At 40.7% G+C, this 22,676-nt stretch overlaps 1 protein-coding gene across 2 annotated transcripts; it reads right to left on the reverse strand.

Annotated features, from left to right (window-relative positions):
• Nucleotides 1–12,734: 12,734 nt before the first annotated feature.
• On the reverse strand, nt 12,735–22,541 carry SPRY3 (sprouty RTK signaling antagonist 3). 2 transcript variants are annotated; one of them, XM_044235467.1, is made up of 3 exons: nt 22,513–22,541; nt 21,183–21,354; nt 12,735–15,219 (listed from the first exon to the last, which is right to left on the reverse strand). In XM_044235467.1, the coding sequence occupies exon 3, from the start codon at nt 15,114–15,116 to the stop codon at nt 14,250–14,252; it is 867 nt and encodes a 288-aa protein (XP_044091402.1). In that variant the 5' UTR covers nt 15,117–15,219; nt 21,183–21,354; nt 22,513–22,541; the 3' UTR covers nt 12,735–14,249. The 2 variants fall into 2 exon arrangements, with proteins under 2 accessions (XP_044091402.1, XP_044091403.1); XM_044235468.1 differs by lacking the exon at nt 22,513–22,541 and adding an exon at nt 21,776–21,799.
• Nucleotides 22,542–22,676: the final 135 nt, after the last annotated feature.

Below are 22,676 nucleotides of genomic sequence, written 5' to 3' on the forward strand. Positions count from 1 at the left end.
CTATGACCCAGCAATTGCACTACTGGGTATTTACCCTAACGATACAAACGTAGTGATCCAAAGGGGCACATGCACCCGAATGTTTATAGCAGCATTGTCCACAACAGCCAAACTATGGAAAGAACCTAGATGTCCATCAACAGATGAATGGATCAAGAAGATGTGGTATATATGCACAATGGAATACTATGTAGCCATCAAAAGAAATGAAATCTTGCCATTTGTGAAAACGTGGAAGGAACTAGAGGGTATCATACTTAGTGAAGTAAGTCAATCGGAGAAAGATAGCCATCATATGACCTCCCTGATATGAGGAAGTGGAGATGCAACATGGGGGGTTAAGGGGGTAGGAGAAGAATAAATGAAACAAGATGGGATTGGGAGGGAGACAAACCATAAGTGACTCGTAATCTCATGAAACAAACTGAGGGTTGCTGGGGGGAGGGGGGTTCGGAGAGGGGAGTGGGGTTATGGACATTGGGGAGGGTATGAGCTGGGGTGAGTGCTGTGAAGTGTGTAAACCTGGCGATTCACAGACCTGTACCCCTGGGGATAAAAACACATTATATGTTTATAAAAAATTAAAAAAATGGAATATGTGGTATATTTATAGAATGTAGTATTATTTGGCCATGAAAAAGAATGAAATCTTGCCATTTGCAATGATGTAGATGGAACCAGAGGATATTATGCTAAGCAAAATAAGTCAGAGAAAGACAAATATATAGTTTCACTCAGATGTGGAATTTAAGAAACAAAAGAGATGAACATGGGGGAAGGGGAGGAAAAATAAGATGAAAACAGAGAAGGAGACACACCATGAGAGACTCTTAACTCCAGGAAACAAACTGAGGGTTACTGGAGGAGAGATGGGTTGGGGGAGGGGGAAACTCAGTAATGGGCATTGAGGAGGGCACTTGATGTAACGAGCACTAGATGTTATATGCAACTGATGAATCACTAAGTCACCTCTGATTACATGTTATTTAAATTGAATTTAAATAAAAAATAAAACCTAGGTGAAGTGATCAATAGGTTAATTAGCTTGACTGTGGTACTAATCTCTCAATATGTGCATATATCAAAACACTACATTGTCTACATTCAATTATGCAATTTTTATTTTATCAATTGTACCTCAATAAATCTAGAAAAAAATCTTGTGAACTGTATTGCCTTATATAAATCACTTAACTTTCCAAAGTTTCAGTTTCCATATCTGTTGTCAATATTGATTTAAAAAATCTATATCATAAAGTTGCTATGAAGATTAAATTTTACACTTGAAACATAAAGGATTCTCAACAAATGGTATTTATTATTTTTATATTGTAGTTGTTTCCAAACATACATTTATAGAAATACCTTAAAGAGGCCTGGTAAACCTGCCTTTGTTAATCATTGGAACTCCTACCAGTAGAAATCTCTTTCTTTTCTCTAATTATGAAAACCATCATTTTAAAGGAAAAATGCTATTAGAGTTCTGCATTCCTCTGGTGTATACTTTCTGCCAGAGAAAGAGCATACATCCATACAATTTCAACCAACTTTTTATGAGGAGAACTCAAATTGTCATCTCTCTGGAATATAGGCTGCATTGTGAATGAAGTGAAGTCATATAAAGAAGAATAAACAGCAACCACTAGAAAGTGTTGAAGGGGAAGCAGTGTAATTTCAGAGTGTTAGTTCCAGAAGTGGAGAAATAAAATAGAAGTTCCAAGGGGCAAGGGAAGAGTTTTGGGAGAGAACACAGTAGAATAATACACAAAGCAATGTGTAGCACACGGGCACATTTGTCAATATTTCTTGATATCGATAAAGATTGCCTCTATGATTTCACTCATACGTGAAGTTTAAGAAATAAAATAAATGATCATGGGGGAAAAAAGAGAGACGCCAACCAAGAAACAGACTTATACAGAGAACACACTGTTGGTTTCCAGAAGGGAGATGGGTAGGGAGATGGGTGAAATAGGTGATGGATATTAAGGAGGGCACCTGTGATGAGCAGTGAGTGTTTTATGGAATTGTTGAATCACTACATTGTACACCAGAATTTAATATTCACTGTATGTTAACCAACTGAAATGAAAATAAAAACTTAAAATAAGAATGTGCAGTATATCTGAAAAAGTATGCAAAGATAGAGAATGAAAAAGAAGAACCAATAGAATATCCAAATAAAGAGTATTTATAGGGTCATATTTGCTCTTTACTTTAGCCAGACTATGGTTACTGTGATTATGCTCAAGCCAACAGAGTCTGAGGTTTTATTCTCTGGAGATGTTTCTGAATTGCAGCATAAAAGGCACATACCCTCACCCTCACCAAACCTAGCTCTAAACCTAATCCTAACCCAAACCAAAACCATAACCATAACCACTAACCCCTAACCCCTAAACCTAGCCCTACTATAACTCTAACCCTAAACTTATCTCTCTGCAGAGTCTCTCAACTATAGGATAATAAGCACATATCATCACCCTGGCCCCAAACCTAATCCTAATCTGTATTTTAGCCCCAAACCAAACTCCAGTCTTGAATCTGAGAGGGGAAAAAAAAGATTTGGCACATATGCAAAGGAATACTACTCAGCCATAAAAAAGAATGAAATCTTACCATGTGCAATGACATGGATGGTGCTAGAAAACATAATTCTAAATGAAAACCTAATCCTAACCCTAACTCTAATCCTAAATTTATCTCTGTAGAGCAGTATCTGAACTGCAATATAATGGGCATATAGCCTCACAGTGGCCAAAACCATAACCCAAACCATTATTCTGGCCCTAAAGTGAACCCTAATCCTAAATTTGAGGGAAAAAAAATTGGTATGTATGTACAATGGAATATTACTCAGCCACACAAAAAAGAATGAAATCTTGCCATTTGCAATGACATGAATGGAGCCAGAGAGTATTATTCTAAGTGAAATAAGTCAGTCAGAGAAAGATAAATACCATATGATTTCACTCACATGTGGAATTTAAAAAATGAAGCCCATGAACAAATGGAAGAAAATAAAAGGAACAAAGAGGCCAACCAAGAAACAGACTCTTAACCTTAGAGAACACATTGATGGTTACCAAAGGGAGGTGGCAGGTGATTAGTTACACAGGTGATGGGGACTAAGGAGGGCACTTGTTGTGGTGAGTACCGGATGTCGTATGGAAGTGTTCAATCGCTAAGTTATCCACCAGAAACTAATATTACACTGTATGTTAACTAACTGGAATTCAAATAAAAACTTTAAGAAATAAAAAATAGCCATATAAAATTTAAAAAAAAGAAAGGCTGCTCCAACTTAACTCCCATGATGTCTGTTTATTTATTCATTCAACAATAAAATATAATAATGAGGTAGAAAGATATCCTATGCGGGGAAAATGAAGCAAAATGAGGATAGAATGGTGAGTAATGCTGATTTAGGATGGTCAGGGAAGGCCTTGAGGAATTGAGATTTGAGTGGACTCCTGATTTAAGTGAAGGACTGGACCATGTAGCATGTATGTAGTGCTTTATAACCATGATGGAAATTATGAATCTGATTGTAAGAAAATGGGAAGATCATTGGGTATGTGCCTTGCATGCTGCAATTCAGAAACATCTCCAGAGAATAAAACCTCAGACTGTTGGCTTGAGCATAATCACAGTAACTATAGTCTGGCTGAAGTAAAGAGCAAATATGACCCTATAAATACTCTTTATTTGGATATTCTATTCAAGATCATTGAAGGATTTTATGCAGGAGAAAGACAAGATCCAGGCTTCAGTTTTAGAACAATCACTCTCGTTTCTCTGTGGAGATTAGACTCTAGGGGAGGGGTCAAGAGTAGAATCAAGGAGCTCCTGCGGTTCAATGAAGGAGATAAGGGTGGATGAAACCAGGTAGTCACAGTGATAATGGAGAGAAGTATTTTATTTTGAGTGTAGAGCTAACAGGATTTGTTGGCCAACTGATATGAGAAAAAGGTAGGAGTCAAAGATACCTAAAAATGGTTGGCTTGAGTCATTCGAAGAATGGAGTCATAATTTCCTGAGATGGGGGAAACAGAGAGGAGCAATTTTCAAGGGTATAGAAATCATTTATCACTGAAATATGTTGTTTTATATTACTATTAAACTTTTAAGTGGAGATTTTAAGAAAACAGTCTGGAATTCAGAGGAGAGGTTAGGGCTAGAGATATACATTTGGGAGTTGTGAGTATATAAAAATGGTGCTTAAATGCAGGATACGTGATGAAATCATCAAGAAGGTGAGTATAGATAGAGAAAAGAGGAAGATTAAGAACTGAAATTTTGGGCACTCTAATATTTATAGTTTAGAGAGATGAAGAAGAACCATAAAAGGACTTGGAAAAGGAGAGATCACTGAGGCAGGAAGAGGACTAGGAGAGTATCATGTGCAGGATGGCAAGTAAAGAATATATTTCAGAAAGGAGGGTGTGTTGAAAATCTTTAATGCCCCACGTCACATGCTCCTGGACCACATCTTTTTCGGGACACTGCTGTAGCAGCTGTATGCAGGGGCAATTTGATGCTACCTCATTCAGCTATTTCTTAAACTATTTCTTCCTGCCTTGGGGCTTCTGTGCTATCACCAGGTAGAACACCTGCAGGGTTTCACCTGCTCAGTGATTCTAGTTCATGAACAAACCTGCAAGTGCCAGTGAGTTAATATTCTCTCAGATTACCCTTGGTCAATGGAAGATAAAATATGATGGATAAACACCCATCTCTTTTATATCTGATGGAAAATTCTAAAGTATATCTCTACAGTTTCAAAGGTAGTCCTCATTGGGAATAATCCACAGTTGCCTACATTAGTAAACAAATTAATAACATATCTTTGAATTGATGTTACCTCCTTTCCTGATTCATTCTTCTCAGTCACCTTTCCTGTTTCCTGAGTCAGCTCCGCAAATAAACTAATTGCATGCAAGTCTTTATCTCAGATTCCGCTAGGATTTTGGGGGAATGTAAGTTAGGATAGAGGGCATGATCAGCTGGGACAAGAGCTACTGACAAGTTAAGTAAGATGAAGACTGAGAATTGGATTTAGGAAGGTAGAATCATTCGTGACATCAATAAAAGCCATTTCAGTGGAAGGCTGGTCCAAAAAGCCTGGCTGGAGAAGTTTCAGGGGAGAGTGTCTCTATTTTCTCAATGATATGTGCCTAGGTCTTAGACAGAGTGAAGGTATGAAGGAGATAGTGGTATTGGATGAGTGATGAGAGAAGTATGAGATAGCCTTTTTGAAATTTGGAAAAGAAACTGAAGAGAGAAATAAAGTAGAAATGTCTGGTGGTACTGAGGGCTCACTTCAAGTTTATGGTTGTGTATTTTTCTCCAAACATATCCCTCTGTTTAGATGAAAATGTGGGACAAGTGGTTTTATTGAACTTAGGTTTAGATTTTTTTATAGCAAGTGTGCTAGGGAGAAAAAAGGTCAAAGGTGTCATGATGGACCAGGGAATGCAAGCTGGGTAAGAAAGGCTTTAAAAATGGGGGCAGGGGAGGTCAATTTTGGATGGTGTTTGAGGATAATAGGAGCAATGGGCCAACACTGAAATTACCGAGAACTCTTTTCATACAATGATTTTTATCAGAGTTAGCTAATTAAGCATACTATTACATATTACATCCAAGTTATGTCTGGATAAATTCTCAGAATATAAGAGGACACCATTAAATATTCTGGGAAACAGGTATCAACTGAGACTGTCCCAGGCAAATTGGAACATCCTATGACTTTACTCATATAGCCATTTTTATTTATACAGAAAAGAAGTAGATTATAGTAGTTAAGAGCACAAAATATTTAGAATCATGGTTTCTAGGTTCAAAACCAGGCACAGAAAGCCTAAGTAACCTACCAAAGGTGGCTAACACATAGTGGAATGACCTATAATTCTTTGGATGAAATTCATCAAAGTTGGCTTCTCTCATCTCATACTGTTTTGTATGTTATTACATTTCTCTTCTGATTCTAAATTCAGTGTTGCTTCTGTACTCTAGCTTATGCTCTAGTCCTTTATGGAGTAATTACCCTTTATTCATTCTCCTCAGGTCCAATCTCCATTCTGTTTATTTCAAGTTCTCTTGAAAGAGATTTCAATGCTCCTACTATTAATGTACAACCAAATTTGACCATTACTTTAGAACTAGAAATAGTCTGATTTCTCATTCTGTCCACATGCTATTTTATGCAGCTCATTCTAGGTTTTTGTGTTAATTGTTGTTGGGCAAAATACAAGCACTTCATCGGCAGTGTAGAATAGCAAGGAGCTTTCTGCATTATATTTGCTAGGATATCATAGACCCCTGAAACATGGCTTCTAACAACCCACATTTTCCTAAGCATAAGTCACCATGTCTTAATTACCTGAAAGGTAACCCTGCCTGAAGCAGGTCTTGATTATAAGCTCCCATCACTATACTGTTAGGCATCTTGATTCCTTCAAATTCCTTGTGTCTCTGCCTCCCCCCTAAAAAGGAGGTATTTCAAGATGAAATGATGATATATATATACTAAGTAGACTTTTAAAAAGATTTTTAAATTGTACTTGAAAGAGAGAGAGAACAGAGGAAGAGAGAGAAGCAGGCTCCCTGCCTAGCAGGAATCCTGATGTGGGACTTGATCCCAGCACCCTGAATTCATGACCAGAGCAGAAGACAGACGTTCAACCAACTAAGCCACCCAGACGTCCCTACTAAGTAGATTTTTAAAGCTAGTTTGTAATGTGACATATAGAAATACCTACTTTAATCATGGCTTCTTTTTAATTTATTAGTATGGCTGAAATACAAGGATAAAGGAGTGCTTTGTTAAATAAATATATTTTTGTATTAAAAATAATTTTCAAATAAATACTTAAAAATCATTGGCAAAAATGAATGATGCATTAGGAATGTGCATTATACTTTCAAAATAAGGAAGACACAAGAGGTCCATTTTATAAATGGTACAGAATTCCATTTTTACCAAATAAACAAGTAGCCAGATGTATGACTCCTAGGGGAATAGAAGGGGCCTCTTCTGGAAATTCCTAATACCTGGGGTGGATAAGACAGGAATGGGTCTAGAACTCTGTGCTGGGGCCCTGGAATTCAGAAAATGTGTTCCTTGTGGTTAATTCTCTGTCAATCTGGGGATACTAGTATATCCAAATAATCTACTTCCTCAGATCAGTCAAATCAGGAAACGTCTTCCCTCCTGTCTTGCTTCTTTAGCAGTAGCTCCTCCTAACTGGAAGCCCTCCCCTTGTCTTTCCATGCATCTGTCTGCCTTTCAGAAGAGACAAGGTTTTTTTTGTTTTTGTTTTTGTTTTTAATCCCTTCCCTCCAACGCCTAACTGTCCTCAGGAATAGAAACCCTGGGCTAGTTCAGTCCTAAGGCCATGTTGTAGTTGACTGACTATAAGAAGTCCAGATATCTCACTACTTTTATATTTTTTTTAAAATTCCAATTGCAGTAAGGGAAAGAGAAAGAAAAGAATGAACTCTCTCATCAACTCTGAGTTTCTTGTCACTGACACCAGGTTAAGTTTAAAGGTACACACAACCCACACAAGAGGTCCTTCTTGATATATGGTATTAGGGTTAGGGTTACAATACCCAATACCCAAACAACTGACTGATTAAAATAGGAAACAACTTGTTTTATAGACTCAGCTTCACATATGTGTTGTATATTAATTCCCTCAAGTACAACATTCTTCCATACTTTCACAGAACCTTGTATATTAGAGATTTGTCTGTTTAATGACTCTCACAAAATCTCTAGGATTTATTATCTTCATTTTCCAAATGAGGAAAGCAAAGGTCCAGAAAGCACAAGACAGAAAAAGAAGTAGTGTAGTATGAAGATAAGGCCTCTGGCCTAAGAGTCAGCAGACTTGGGTTTTCATAACTCCTAACTTTCTTTCTAACTCACTGTGTGGTCATAATTAAGTCACTTCCCCTCTCTGAGTTTCAGTATCTGCATTTGTAGAATGAAGTGATTAGGCTTTCTCAACACTGTTTGCATATTATAATCACCCAGGAGCTTTAAAAAAATCCTTTCTTCAGCCCTACCTCCACAGATTTTTATTTAATTGGTCTCAGGGTACTATGATTTCCACAATACCATATTGACTTAGAAGAAGCCAATCCAGGGAAAGCCACAAATCCAGTCTAGTATTTCTGAAGGAAAGAAATCTCCTCATTTAGTGTAAGATCCAGGTACTCTGGTACAAGTCCTAGAAGGGAGTTTGAAAGGCTGAGAGTGTTAATGGGCATACTCTTAACTTAGAACCTCTAGGGGAGAGCTCAAGCTCCATCCACATCTCTCTCTCTCTCTCTCTCTCTCTCTGTCTCTCTCTCTCACACACACACACATGCACACATGCACAGACACAGAGAATCATTCCAGCAGATGTGCTATGGGAGCTTGAAAAAGAAAGAAGAGTAATGATAAATAAAAGTCAAGGACCAAAAGGAGTTCAAGAGACTGGTGAAATGGAGTTTTAGGTGAGAGAAACAAACTGATTATAGAGCTTTTTTTCTTTCATATGGCTCGTTTTCTTAATCTTTAAAAAAATTTTCTCAACCCATGTTTAGTATTACTCCTCACTACAGTTTCTTTCCCTACTTTAATATAGCTCATGTATTAATATAGCTGGAGACTTCTACTTGGAAGGCCTTCACTCCCATTGGGAAATGTCTCTTTCTTAGAGTAAAATTGTTACCAACTAATTTCTGATATTATAAAAATTAGTATTCTTTTCCTTGTATTTCCTTTTTAATTTTTTGTTTGCTTATTTTGTTTTGTTTTTGTCATCAGAGTGGTAAGAATTTGAAGGTAAGACTAAAGTGTGGACCTAAGATAAGATGGCCAATTGAGTCATTCAGTGTCCCTTTAGTTTAAGCATTAGAACATATGTTCAAAATGAACCTTCAGAATGCTTGTATAGTTCACCTCATCATGTCACAGTAGGAAAACATACGGGTGACTTGAGGTTAAAACCCTATATTAATAAACCTAGGGTGTTTGCCCAAGTGACTGTCTCTGTTTTCTTTCCTTAGTAACCTGCATCAGCGGTGTTTGTTAGTTCCTAAAGGCCTTGGGGGCTTCCAGATCCTTATCATCTTTGGCTTTTACCATCAGAGACAGGACAATTATATGGTATAATCGAAAGAGTTGCCTGAATAGTTGGAGAATGACAACATGTGGGTCAAGATTACTACTTTTCTAGTAGACTGGCCAGTAATACATTTGGGAGCAACATACATAACTTTGATTGTGATGATATCAAGATCTCTAGACAATGAGCGGTGTCATTCCCAAGATGCATGTCCTTGAGGGCCATGTGTCCTGTCATTCTGGCCTTTGAAAGCAGCAAGACTAGTAGAGTGTTGATCAATTTGAGGGTCAAGATAAGGATGTGGGCCTAGATTAGGATAAAGGTACAAAGGATTTTAGTCTTATCAAACCTTAGGCCAGAGGTTCAAAAGGGTACTAATGACCACATGCTAAATCATCAGAGCAAAAGGCTAATTGAGGATTTAGAGGTTGAGAATTTCAGCTACATTTATAACTAATAAAATGCCTAGTGGATAAATACAAAGTTTTTTTTAATCTGAGCAACTGTAAATTTGGAATTGGCATTTAAAAAGATATGAAATGCTGCAAAAGTCAGGTTTCAGGAGAGAAAGATTAAGAGCTTCATTTGAACATATTATGTTTGAAATTCCTACTAGATATCAGAGTAGAGATGTGAAATAGGCAGTTGGATATGAGTGGGAAGTTCAAGAAAGTAGTCCAGGCTGGAGATAGAATTTTGAAAGTCATCATGTAAATGGTACCCAAAGAGCATATTTCAAAGACCAATCACTGGGTTAGTTGAATATGAAGAGGTGAAGAAAGTGAGGGAGTCCAACAGAGAATACAGAGGAGGAACAGAGAGTGAAGTAGGAGGAAAACCAGAAGAATGTGGTATCCTGGAAGCCAGGTGATAAAATGAGCAACTCTATCAAATGATATTGTTTGTGGTGATAGCATGATCCCATTATGTACCTGGAAGACTTCTTCAGAATTTTCCTATGCTTATCCTTTCTTACATGAAAAAAAAAATTAAATCAGTGGAATGCATTCAATGCTTTTATGACATTGTCCATAGATATGAAACCATACCAATGGGATGTTTTTGTTAACTAGATGCATTGACTTCATGTAAGAATGGTCTATAGGGCACAGGGAACTATTGTATAGTGTAGCACTTAAAATGTGTCTACGTGATATCATCATAATTAGTGGCTGAAATTATACTGAACAATGGTCATCAGTGGATTGCTTACATTTGAATCAGTATAATCAATGAATTTAAATGTTAACAGTTCCAACTAATCTCAAATTCTAAAAATAGTTTTAGTTCTACTTTCTGCAGAAACAAATCAAATAGTTTTCCTGGCCCTATAAAGAAAAGGTCACACTCTTAAAAACTCTTCCCTTCTCCTGCACAAGTGAAAATATTTCTCTAGTAGCTACTGTAAACTGTCTGAGAAGTGGTAACTGGCTGCAAACATGTTTTCGAAGGGAGTAGTGGAGAAGTTTCTAATGCCGCCATCTTAGGAGACAAGACAGCTAATATACGATATCTGTTAACTATTGCTTCACTGCTAACATAGGAGCCCATTTGTCTCAACTCTTAGGCTGCAGAGGGTAAAGGACTATTCACTGTTTGAGGCTTGTTTTACACCAGAAGGATATACATTATGTTCCAGACTTCTATAGCTAACTTTGGAGCCCAGACTTTGGACTCAGACAGTCTAGGTTCAAATATTAGCTCCTTCACTGACAAGCTTTGTTACTGCTGGCAAGTCAATTAACCTCCCTGTGCTTCAGTTTTCTCATATGTAATGTAGCAGTTGTAATTATACCTACATCTTAAAGTTAGTGTGAGAATGAAATGAGCTCATATAGGCAATGCATTTATAATAATGCTTAGCACATAGTAAGCACTATAGAAATGTTCACTATATTTATTATACCCATCGTGATGAGGGAAGATGAGCTGGAATCAAAGGAAAACTCTTGACTAAGCCATGTGAAATAAATATATCAAGGAACAAATATGTGGAAAGTAGTAGAATTAGGGGGTAACAGATGACTTAATTGCAAAAAAATGCTAAGCAGGAAACATCCTCTAAATATTCCTACTTATACAGTACATGACACAAGGTAGAAAAATAATGAAAACAGACGCTTTCTGCAGGATTTAGACTTCTTTTATATATATTTTAAATATACATGTGCAATACATTAAAATATATAGAGATGTGTGAATATATATATTTACACACACACACACACACACACACACATATATATATATACACACAAACATATATGTGTATACATATATATACATAAAATTTCACAGAAGGGTACATATGCACACTCACACTTCTGTACACATACCCCAAAAGGACCCATCTATACGTAAACCAGATGCAGCCCGTATCAGGCCAACTTGGACACAAGGCAAAGCCCTGACTCAGCAGCAGATTGCACATGGCAATTGCATTTGAGTAACCCTTCAGTTTCTTCTACCAAGTGTAAGGCCATTTAGAAATACACTGAGAAGAGCTCTTCTGGGTGTATGGCAGAGCCCAGGGCCCCTCTGGCAGTGCACAATTTGCCTGAGTAAGGACTGCAGGATTGGGATATCAAGGAGCTATGAAGGAGGAGGGACTTGTGTTGTTTGGGGCCCTGAAACTAATAAGCAAACATCCATAGAATAACTTTAGCTCCAGGAACAATGCACTAGTGTCATAGAACCCTTATATATCTCAGCTCTAAGCAAATTTCAGGCATAAGCGGGGAGAAGGGTGTGTTGCTACTCATCACCATCCAGCTGGATCCAGCCAGAGAGCTGGGCACAGCTTTTAGGAGTAGATAAGTCAAAGTTCAATCAGGCAGACTCGTTAAGATTTTAAAAAGTTACTTAAAATGGAAGGATCTGAAAGCAACTTAAGAGGTTACAGGTATTGGTTTGGGTTTATAATGTTCCAAGAAGCCAAACCTTATATATGGCACCATTTGCAGCAGTATCATTAACATTATTAATAATCATCATAACATATTTATATATACAAAAATAGAGCAAAGCAATTCTAGAAGAGGAGGCGAAAGTGAAAGCATGGGGCTGTGTCAGTACACTTCAGGAAGATTCAGAACCAACACAAAGTGAGTGGCACATATTTCTATAGCATATATCCAACAAAGGGATGTGGATGTTCCCTTCTTCCCCCTGTGTATGACTATACATTTCTCCCACCTCGCCGCTCTGCAGTACACATCCATGCACACTTTAAAAGAGATGATCTATAAAGTTGGAGTCTGGAAGTCTTAAACTAAGTTGGAGCACCTTGATTTCAAGCAAGTGCCCTCAATCTCTGAATTCCTCAGTGAATTTTGGATTCACTTACAGAGGGAAACTGGATCTAATTCTTGAGTCTTCAGGAGCCTGCCATCCCCAGTGCAGCCTTTTCCCATTGAAGTGGATTCACAACACAGGCTCTTGGTATATTTTTAAAAGAGAAGTCAGTTCTCTGCTTTATATGTCCTTCATCTCAGTTTTCCAGCTGCTGAAATTTAGGTTCTCAGGCAATTGCCATCGCAGACAAAGCCAGGAGCGAGTACGACATGTGCAGCAAAAAGTAGGCGAAGATAGAGCTTGGTTAGGGATTCCTTGTTTTGTTTTGCACACTGGCGCTTCTGCAGGTGACAGAGTCAAAGGAGATGTCCACTGCGGGCAGCCTCAACACCTGATAGTTAATTAGCTACCCACTATGCACTGCATAAAGACCACCACACTAACTTGGCGTGGTTCCAGAAAAATTGAATGACAATGGCTTTCTGTCACTGTTAATAGAGTCCTAAGAGAAAAGTCCCATGACCTAATGTGATGTAGAGTACAGAATATTGAACTAGAAGTCAGAAGACTTTTTTTCCAGTCTCAACCCTGCTATGATCTCAGTGTGTGGCCTTGGGAACAATCCCTTCCTATCTCCAGGCCTCAGTTTTCCCATCTGCAAAATAAGGGCATTGAACTAGATTAACAGTTAAGATTCCTTCCAGCTCTAAAGTTTTATGACTTTTTATGTCCATAATTAAGGCCTGAGCCATGCAGTCTAAGAGAGAACAGACCTCTGTAATGTCCCTTGCTTTGTTCATTTAGCTATAAAGCACGTCTGCCTTTGGCACTTGGGTCAGACATACAAAGTTATGAGCATCCTGATTTACTATCCTACTCTGCATGCTAGTGGAATCTGTCAGTACTATAAGTTGATTATTGGGAAAGGGAGTAAAACTCCAGCTCGTTAAACCTGGAAATGTAAGATTAATTTTTGCCTCGTGTGTTCACAAACAGGTGAGTGTGGTTATGAGCACACACACACACATGTCAGGATATAGACTATTGCTAGTGATCAGTTCATTACAGTAATCCATTTCCCTTAATAAAATTTAGTAAATAGTATAGCATAGCAAAGTTTGGCGTCAAAGGAAACACCTATGGAAAAACAGCACTTTTGGACATAGTTGAGAAAGGACAGGTAGAGAGAGACAAAGACAGATCAAACAAGATGGAGATACAAGTAGAGAATGGGTCAGTCTGAAAGAGAGAGAGGAAAGGAGTAGAAGGGAGGGAGGGAGAAAGACACGGAATGAAAAGTCAGAATCAAGCTGGAATGAAGGGGGAAGGAACAAAGAACAAGAGGAGAAGAGAAGGGCAGTAAACAGGGGGAAGGGGTCGGATTCCCTGGAATATCGAACTGTTCCACATGCACCCCTGAAAACCGTCTTAGAAGAGAGTTTCCAAAGGCACTGTGGACAGTGGAGGGATGCTCAGAGCCTGCATCAAGAGGCATTATGTTGGGGAGCCCCTAACCCTCCATGTTGCTGGCTCTGTCAGTCCTCCGTGTCCGAATCTCTTGCCTATGTATCACCTGAATTTGCCAGGACAGCCACATGGCTAAAATGGCCAGGTGTAAGAAGTTTGAAGAGAAGTGGGATAGATGCTGTGAGAAAGAACAAGACATCCTGCGCCAGGATGTGCTCGGCCATTCCCTGACACTGCAGGAGCAAAACTGGTGAGGCCCTAACTTTGGCTGCTTTACTCCTTCTCCCCCTCCGCAGAGATGAGGCCCGCACTTTCCTAACGGGCGCAAGAAGGAGAAAGCTCTGGCTCCGTGTTGGGGGAAGGTCATACGGACTTCTCCTGGGCCTTGGGGAATGGTGCACTACCAGAAGAGATCTTTCTGCACACAGTGTTGGTGTGCCTCTTACAGCGGCAGCCGGGTCGCCGGAGGCTGTCGTAGCCCTGCTGGCACAGACGGAGGCATCCCCGGGTAGGCAGGTAGCAGCACAGGCAAGGGAGGAAGAGGGAGATGAGGCTCATGGCTGCCCAGCGGACGAAGCACGAGCTGGGCCCGCAGGAGCAGGGCTCGTCGGCGCAGTTGTCTTCGTCGTCGGTGGAGCAGTGGTAGAAGAGGCCCTTCACGCAGCAGAGGCAAGTGCCGTAGTCGAGGAGGCTCTCGGCGGAGCAAAGGCAACGTTGGTTGCACAGCCAGCAGGAGGGGAGGGGACGAGCCGCTGCGCAGAGGACGCATTTGCAGCGCCCACACTCCTCGCAAATGAAGAGGTGCTCCCCGGAGTGCCCCGCGGAGTGCTCAGCTTCTGCCTTCAGAGCACCGTCGAGCTTCGGGTGGGGCCCCGCTCCGGGCTGCGTTCGCACGGTGGACTGGCCTGAGGGGGAGGGCGTGAGGCCGGCCAAGAGCCTTTGGTCGGAGGCGGTGGTGCTCTGGGACGCGGAGCTGGCGATGCTGGACTGGCTCAGATGCTGAGGCAAGGGCTGCAGCTGGTGGCACTGGCTGAGACTGCGGGGAAGCGCAGGGGGCACGGCGGCCAGGGACCAGTCGGACTTGTGCGTGTGCGCTGCAAGCGAGGGGCTGGAGAGGGCCTGCTTGCGGGGGGCCGGGGGCCGCTCCACGTAATCATTGCTAGCGTGAGTCGGGCGCAGCTGCTCAATCGGGAGGATCTGCTGGAAGTCGTCCGTCCCGGCAGCATCCATTTTCCTTCGATTCTTGACTTCTGAGTGCTTTGGGGTCCGGGTGGCACTTGTGGTGATAAATAGCCCTTCCAGTTACATGGACCTTAGGGCACATCAGAAAGCCCTAGGAGAGAGGAGGCGGACACAATACATGAGAAGACATAGGAGGACCACTTTGCAGGCAACTACCAAAGCTCAGGCCCTGACTCTACCACGACCTTCAATCACTTCAGGGTTAGGGCTCGGGTTAGGGTTACGCCTCTGTTCTGTAGTTGACCTCACCGACTTCTGTACAAGCAAATCTGCTCAAAGCATCTGAACTATAAAGCTCTCTGGGAGCAAAGCTCACATCATTGATTCCTTTTGTATTTCGTCACAGGAGCAGCTAGATGCGTGCTAAGGGAGAAATCTAGGCCCTGAGCCTCAGAATTCTAATAAAACTGGAAGCTAATTTCAAATGCAAAGGCTACATCCTGTAGTAATGCTAATGTAAAACAAAAAGAAAAAGCCTCAAAAGTCTTCCATGAGAAGTTGCATGTGTATATGTATGAGACATTTATACACATGTACATATATTTTTTTGATTGATGGGATCTAGGGTTATTCTCCTTTCAGTAAAATTTCTGATAAGCATAATAAACAGATGAGAAAGAAATTGCTTGATTCAGTGACTACAAGCAGGCAGGATGCAGTAACGGCAGTGATATGGCAGAGAAACCGAGAGCGAAAATCGGGCTATTTGTAGAATAACGGGAAAAAACCACCCCACGGTGTATGGAAGCCAAGACTAATTGGCCTGCAGTTCTCCTCACCTTCAGTCTGCTTTAACTCCTTGAGGAGATAACTCTTTCTAAGTGGTAGTGCAGCACCAGAATCAAACACTAGGGATGGGAGAGCAATGTAAGATGATCCCTGAATTATTTGAAATGTCACCTGTAACAGTACCTATTTATTTATTTATTTGTTTGTTTATTTTAAATATTTTATTTATTTGACAGAGATCACAAGCAGGCACAGAGGAAGGCAGAGAGAGAGGGTGAAGCAGGCTCCCTGATGCCGGGCTTGATCCCAGGACCCTGGGATCATGACCTGAGCTGAAGGCAGAGGCTTTAACCCACTAAGCCACTCAGGCGCCCCTAACAGTACCTATTTAAACCAAGTTGAATATCTAGAAAGCACCTACTTGTGTCTCCACGGACCCACAATCAGGAAGAGTTGGGCGGTCATTCCCTGAAGGATTTGATGGAGCTTAAAACGGATAATGGTGACTATGAGGAAAATATGATACAAACAGTAAATCACTGTACCACACCTGGAAGACTGACCGGCCAAAAAGGTATATACAAGAAAACCTAAGCACAATTTCAAGAGTCATCCTGGAGGCATTAGGACCTAGGAAACACTAGCATGAATAAAGCATATATTTGAAATCCATCATATTTCAGGCCTCCTCAAAATAGATCGATTACTCACACTACTGTATGGAATGCAAAGCTTGAATGAGTAATAGAAATGAACAAGTGAAAGAGGATAGTGCTTGATTAGGTTTCCATAAGCAAGCAAACATGACACCGAAATGTGCCCAAAGCTCAATAACAGGAAAGAGAAGGGTGCCGCTCACAAAGGACTCAGTGGCTAATAATATGACCGGCCTCATTGCCTTTTGAGGCTATATCCCCGTGTAAACCTGTTTAGTTGAATTTACATCTGTTCGTTTTTTGAAAAGAAGATTTAATTTGGTTAAAAATAACTTTCTGGCACATCACAGAAAAGAACCAGTCTGACTATAATTTTACTTTTTCGCTAGTTGTTTTGGTGTTATTTAATGCAGCACAGGGGAATGCAAATAAACTCCTTGGACATTCTAGGACTCAAATATCTATGAAAGTTTTGTCAAATCACTTGCTTTGTTTGGGCCTCAATTTCACTATCTATATAATTATAGGGGCAAACTAGGTGATTTTGAAGGACCCTGCCCCATTATGGTCTTTAGTTCTATAACTACACAATTTGACAAAAATTTATCTTCATCTACACCTTCTATATCTTCAATCCTTGAGGGTAAATTAAGGAACATGCCCTTTTTCATTTCAGCATTCAAAAGCAAAATTTATGTCTCTTTTTTAAAAAAATATTTTATTTATTTATTTGACAGAGAGAGAAAGAGACAACAAGAGAGGGAACACAAGCAGGGGGAGGGGCAGAGGGAAAAGCAGGCGTCCCACTGAGCAGGAAGCCTGATATGTGGGGCTCAGTCCTAGGACCCTGGGATCATGATCTGAGCTGAAGGCAGCCGCTTAAAAACTAAGCCACTCAGGCACCGCACGTCTCTTTTATTTACTTGGACTCACAGCCCCCTGAAACCTTCTATATCTACCTTTACTGAACTTAGTTGAGATTCATAATCTCAGCATTGGAAAGGAAAAAGTAGTTTTCATTGGAAGACCTAAATAAACAAAGACACAGGACATCTGGGTGGCTCAGTTAGTTAAGGGTCTGCCTTTGGCTCAGGTCAGGATCCCAAGGAGCCCCGTAAGAGCCCCCCACGGGGGCTCCTTGCTCAGTGGGGAGCCTGCTTCTCCTCTGCCTGCCACTCCCCCTGCTTATGCTCAATCTCTCTCTCTGACAAATAAGTAAAATCTTAAAAAAAAAAAAAACAAAGACACATTGTTCAGCTCACTTGCAGATTATGGCATGTGAAAACTTTGCATCAGGAAGAGTCTTTTGGCAAATTTATAATAGTAGATTTATTCCCTATTGATCAGATAAAGAATGCATGGGGCCCTTTGTGTCCTTTATAAGAACAGTAACAAACACACTGGAAGCATTTTAGACTCACTGATTTCCCAAAGGAAATTAGACTCAAAACATATTGGAAATTCTAAGAATCAATAACTCAAAGGAAGGCGTACAAGGTCTCAAAGTTACAAAAGATAATCCTCTGGGATTCCAAAGATATCACTAGGTATCTCAGGGACATGCCCAGAAGGTTGAAAAGCTAAGCTTGGAGGAATCTAGGTCATAATAGAAATGACTCAGAACCATGTTCAAAGGGGATCCTGTCTTGGCAGCAGAAGGGTATATGGTGCTTAAGTTGTGAAGGTGTATCTGGATATTGATTAGATTGCTGTAAGACTGAAAAGTTGCAATGCTGGTTGGATAAGTAAAAGAAACTTTGGGCATTGGTCTGGGATGATGAGGTATTATTGCCTTGTTTACAAGAGGCTTAACAGAATGAACTCCTGCCCTACCAAATCTTTTATCAGAATGGACTGTGGAAAATCTGCAATATAGGCGGAAGGAGGACCTGGGCAAAATTAGAAGAATAAAACAGGACTGAATGACAATAAAATGTTTGCTGATTTGATCCGGCTAACAGGAGGAACCCAAATAGATACCATAGGGGAAGGTAAGGGGTGGGGGGACTGAGAAGCAAATAGGCAAGAGAGACTGTTACAGCACACAGATTAGATGAAAAACTACAACTGCATGTTTATGATTCAGAAATCCTCCCGCTAAAGGGCAATTCATTGTGAGCAAAACCAGTTAAGAAACTGTGCTGTTGGTCAGTTCCATATTCTATTAAATGAGAGATAGAATATGCATATCACATATTATTAAATAGGAGCCAAGGTGATTACAAGTCTTGGCTGCACATTGGTGGGATCTAGTGATTTCTGTCACGTAGTGCCTCTGCAGTAATGAATGATGCATTGTAAACCCACTCCCATCTCAGTCCCTCTGGCCAGGTGCTCAGAGCTTTCTCAACAGTTTTCCTGTAGCCCTGAAATTTTCTGTTCAATCTAAACAGAAATTTCTTTTCTTATGCCAACTTAGGGACTAGAGAGCTAAACCTATTCAAGAAATTCTGTTTGTTAATGAAAGGAAAATGTATTTACTCCTTGGAACCCAAAATCTGCCATGTTGAAACCAAAGTTGAAAACTTCCCTAATCTAAAGTACTACTATGCTAACAGCCTTAGACAGTTCTGATTTTTCTGGTAAATCCTTTCTGATACAATATGACTCAACTTCAATTTCAAAGAAGAGGAGGGCAGAGAAGGAGAGCTTGGCTCCTGTTTTATCCCACTCCCATGGGTTCAATGCTGTTTTGTACCTTACTGTGTAACAGCTCTGGGGTGTGTTACTTTTTTCTGTGCTCTGCTGTTACATACACTCCTTCTCAGAATAACTGAAAGCAAACATAGGGGGAATTTCTGCTATGGCTTTATATGTTTTCTTAGTTCTACTGTTCCAAAGTCTGCTCTCCAAAAATCCCTCTCTGTGCAAAAGCATTTGCATCTCTATCAAAGCACTTCCCCCTTACAAATACCAAGTTGTATATAGTTTACATTACTAACCTCTCAGCCACTGACTGGGCCTCCCTCCTACCACATACATCTTGCTGGAGCTGCCAGGTTCTCACCACATTTAACTCTTAACTTGTCACTTTGCTACCCTAGCTCTATTCATTACTTTAATAGTTTCATTAAGACTCAAACTAGAGTCTAGCAGTTTAAAGACCTTGCATTTTTAAAGATGTAGGTGTTTTAGTGATGAGCAATACAGGGAAAATTGTAATATCGAATGAATTCACATACTTCTAATCCTGAAGAAAATGCTAGTTGTTCACTTAAGAAGTAGGGATTTTCTTTAAACCCCATACCCTTTTACAAGATACGTGAAATTTAAGTTCCAGTCTTAACTGCTTTGTTGTGTGCCTGTGGGCAAACGACTTCTATCCCAAGCCTCAGTTTATCTGCAAAATGAGAGGCACGAAAAGGGGGCTTTTAAGGCTCCTTCATGTTTTGATGCTCTACATTTTTTATACTGGGTTTGTTGGTTGTATTTCTCTGTCTCAAAAAAGTCTTTCATGAAGAATTAGTCTCCTTCCTTCAAGTTTTTTCATTCCTCACTACCCAACTCCTCTACCCTGAGTAAAAACCTTCTAAATCCAAGTCACTCAGATCACTATCTAGATTGTTTCACAGCTAGAGAGACCTAAAAACAGAACACAAAGAAACCAAAATGCATAGAATAAAGTCTTAGTAAATGTTTATTTAGAGGTACAGGGAACAAGACTAATACTCCCTTATGGATAAAATGCTAGTCAGTACCTTATTGGTTATGTATATATGCAGCTGACTTGTTGGGAGCATGATTTAACACCTGGTATATCCAAATTCATGTCATAGCACATTATGTTACAACGGTTTTAATGTACCCAAAAAAGCAACAATAGTTTGCATTTCAAAATAGATTTTCTGTTTAAGAGTTCGAGGTCTGTTTTCTGTTCATCCAACTTGGTTTGCCGCACGCAGAGGTGAATGCTAATTATACTTGGCTAGAGGAATGGAAGGAGTGTAAAGCACTGTACTAGGTCCTATCAAATGCCTATTGGTTAACTGGACATGGTCACAGGTTCTCACTTTCGACAAAATTTCTGTATGCCACACGGAGACATGTGCACATACACCCAGGCATGGATCCAGAGATTTCTAAATCATTGCTCTGACTCAGTGTAAGTAGGGGGTTATGCCGTGTCAGCTTGCGCCATTTCTACCCAGGGCAAGGTGATGTGATGAAATCTGAACGATGCACAGCCCAGACTTGTGAGCCAATAGCAGACTAGCCCCACGCTGACAGGATGCCCGCTGGGCAGCCAGACTGGCCTCAGCACGGGCTCTCCCTACGTCCTCAGCTTGGGTGGTTAGGCTGCGCTATAAGGGGCTAGGCACGAACCAAAATTCATTTAAAGGTCAACAGGCTAAAAATTAAATTGACATTTGGCTAGGAAAGGGTTATTTTGAAGTTCCATTTTGATTTATGAATTTCTAATATGGAAAAATTTTTGCAAAAGCTGATTCATTAAAATGTCATTTAAATGGTTTTCATTTTATTTTACCCATGCGTTTGCTCTTGTACGCGCGCACACACGCGCGCGCGCACACACACACGAACGCGCGCGCGCACACACACACATACACACACACACACACACACACAGAGGATGGCTGGAATGAATGGCAATATATGCATTGCACAGAAAGAATTCTAGGGTCTTTAAGAGCTAATCTCTATGGCTTACCTTGAGGAAAGGGTTTATCCATGCTGAGGAAAGCAGAAGAACTAAAGCCCCATTTGGCTCAAAAGAGCTCTTCTTCTCCTGAGTCTTTAGGGTTCTCCACCTCTCTTCGGAAAGTCTGAATGAAAACTCCTTCACTGGCAGTGGAGCCAGAAACAGATAGTTCTGTGTCGGTCTTTCTGACACAGCAGAGAAAACGGAAAGAAAAAAAAAAAAAAAGAAAGAAAGAAAGAAAGAAAGAGAGAGAGAGGAAAAAAAAAAAAAAAAGAAACGGTGGTGCGGGGTGGGGGGTGGGGAGGAGAGTCAGACCTGTAGTGGCAGATACTTTGTATAGATTTTACATGGAGATCTCAATCTTGATGCACGTATTCCCCAAAGAAAGCTCAGCGGGGTAAGTTGTTCATCTCCTCCTCCTCTTTCTCCTCCTCCTCCTCTTCTTTCTCCTCCTCCTTCTTCTATTTCTCCTCCCCCTCCTCCTCCGCCTCTTTCTCCTCCCCTTCTCCTCCTCCTCCTCTTTCTTTTCCCCCTCCTCCTTCAGCGTTTTCCTTCCCCTCCTCTTCCCTCCCCCTTCCCTCCCCCCCTTCTTCCTTCTTTACCTCCTCCCCCTCTTTCTCTTTTGCCTCCGCCTCCGCCTCCGCCTCTGTCTCCTCCAATCTGACGGATGAACCGAAGCAGCAGAAACTGCAGTTGTAGACACAGGGTATCTCAACAGAGCAATAGATACCGCTAGTGTGTGATTATTTATACAGCTCAGGGTGTGCTGGTATATAATCTGCAGAGACGGGGGGAGGGGAGTGAGACTGCAGTGTGTTCAGCTCAGCTAGCCGGCTGTTTTGTGAATGTAGGTGATTTCTGAAGGTCTTGTGAATGGATTATAGGGGAGGATGGGAGGAAAGGGATTTATTGCTCCTTGTTATAATTTCTTTCTCTCCCTCTCTCTGTGTCGTTGGCTTTCCCGGAGCCGTAGCTCTTAATGCTTAGCTAAGTGGCGTCATCCAGCTGAAATTGAATCGACCCATTAGAACTCCCCATAGGAATCTCTGTATCCGGTCCCTGGGTAATGACTGAAACAAAATTTAAAGGGGAATAGGGGGTGGGATGGAAAGTAACGATTTTAAGGAGGCCTCATTTAAATATCTCTGCCGAGTGATTGCAGCTTCTATCAGACAGAGCTTCTCCTTTGTTTAAGGGTTTCTCCCACCTCCTACCCACATTCATTCCCACTAACCCTAATAATGATTATCCATCCATCATCCGCTGGGAAACCATTACCCACCTTACTTTGCCTTCCTGCCTTTAGTATGCCATATAGTCAACAACAACAAAAATGTACCTTCTTTTGCGCTGGGTATTGTGGATTCAATAAGGAAGACAAAATCCCTGCCTTCATGCAGCCCCCTTAGGGCTGCCAGTCTTCTGAAAATAAAGCAGCTTTGGACAATTTCTCTTAAAGGGAAGGACAAAGTTTTCCGTAAATTATCCCCAGTCCACTATTTA

Source organism: Neovison vison, chromosome X, assembly GCF_020171115.1.
Source record: "Neovison vison isolate M4711 chromosome X, ASM_NN_V1, whole genome shotgun sequence".
NCBI classification, from domain to species: domain Eukaryota; kingdom Metazoa; phylum Chordata; class Mammalia; order Carnivora; family Mustelidae; genus Neogale; species Neogale vison.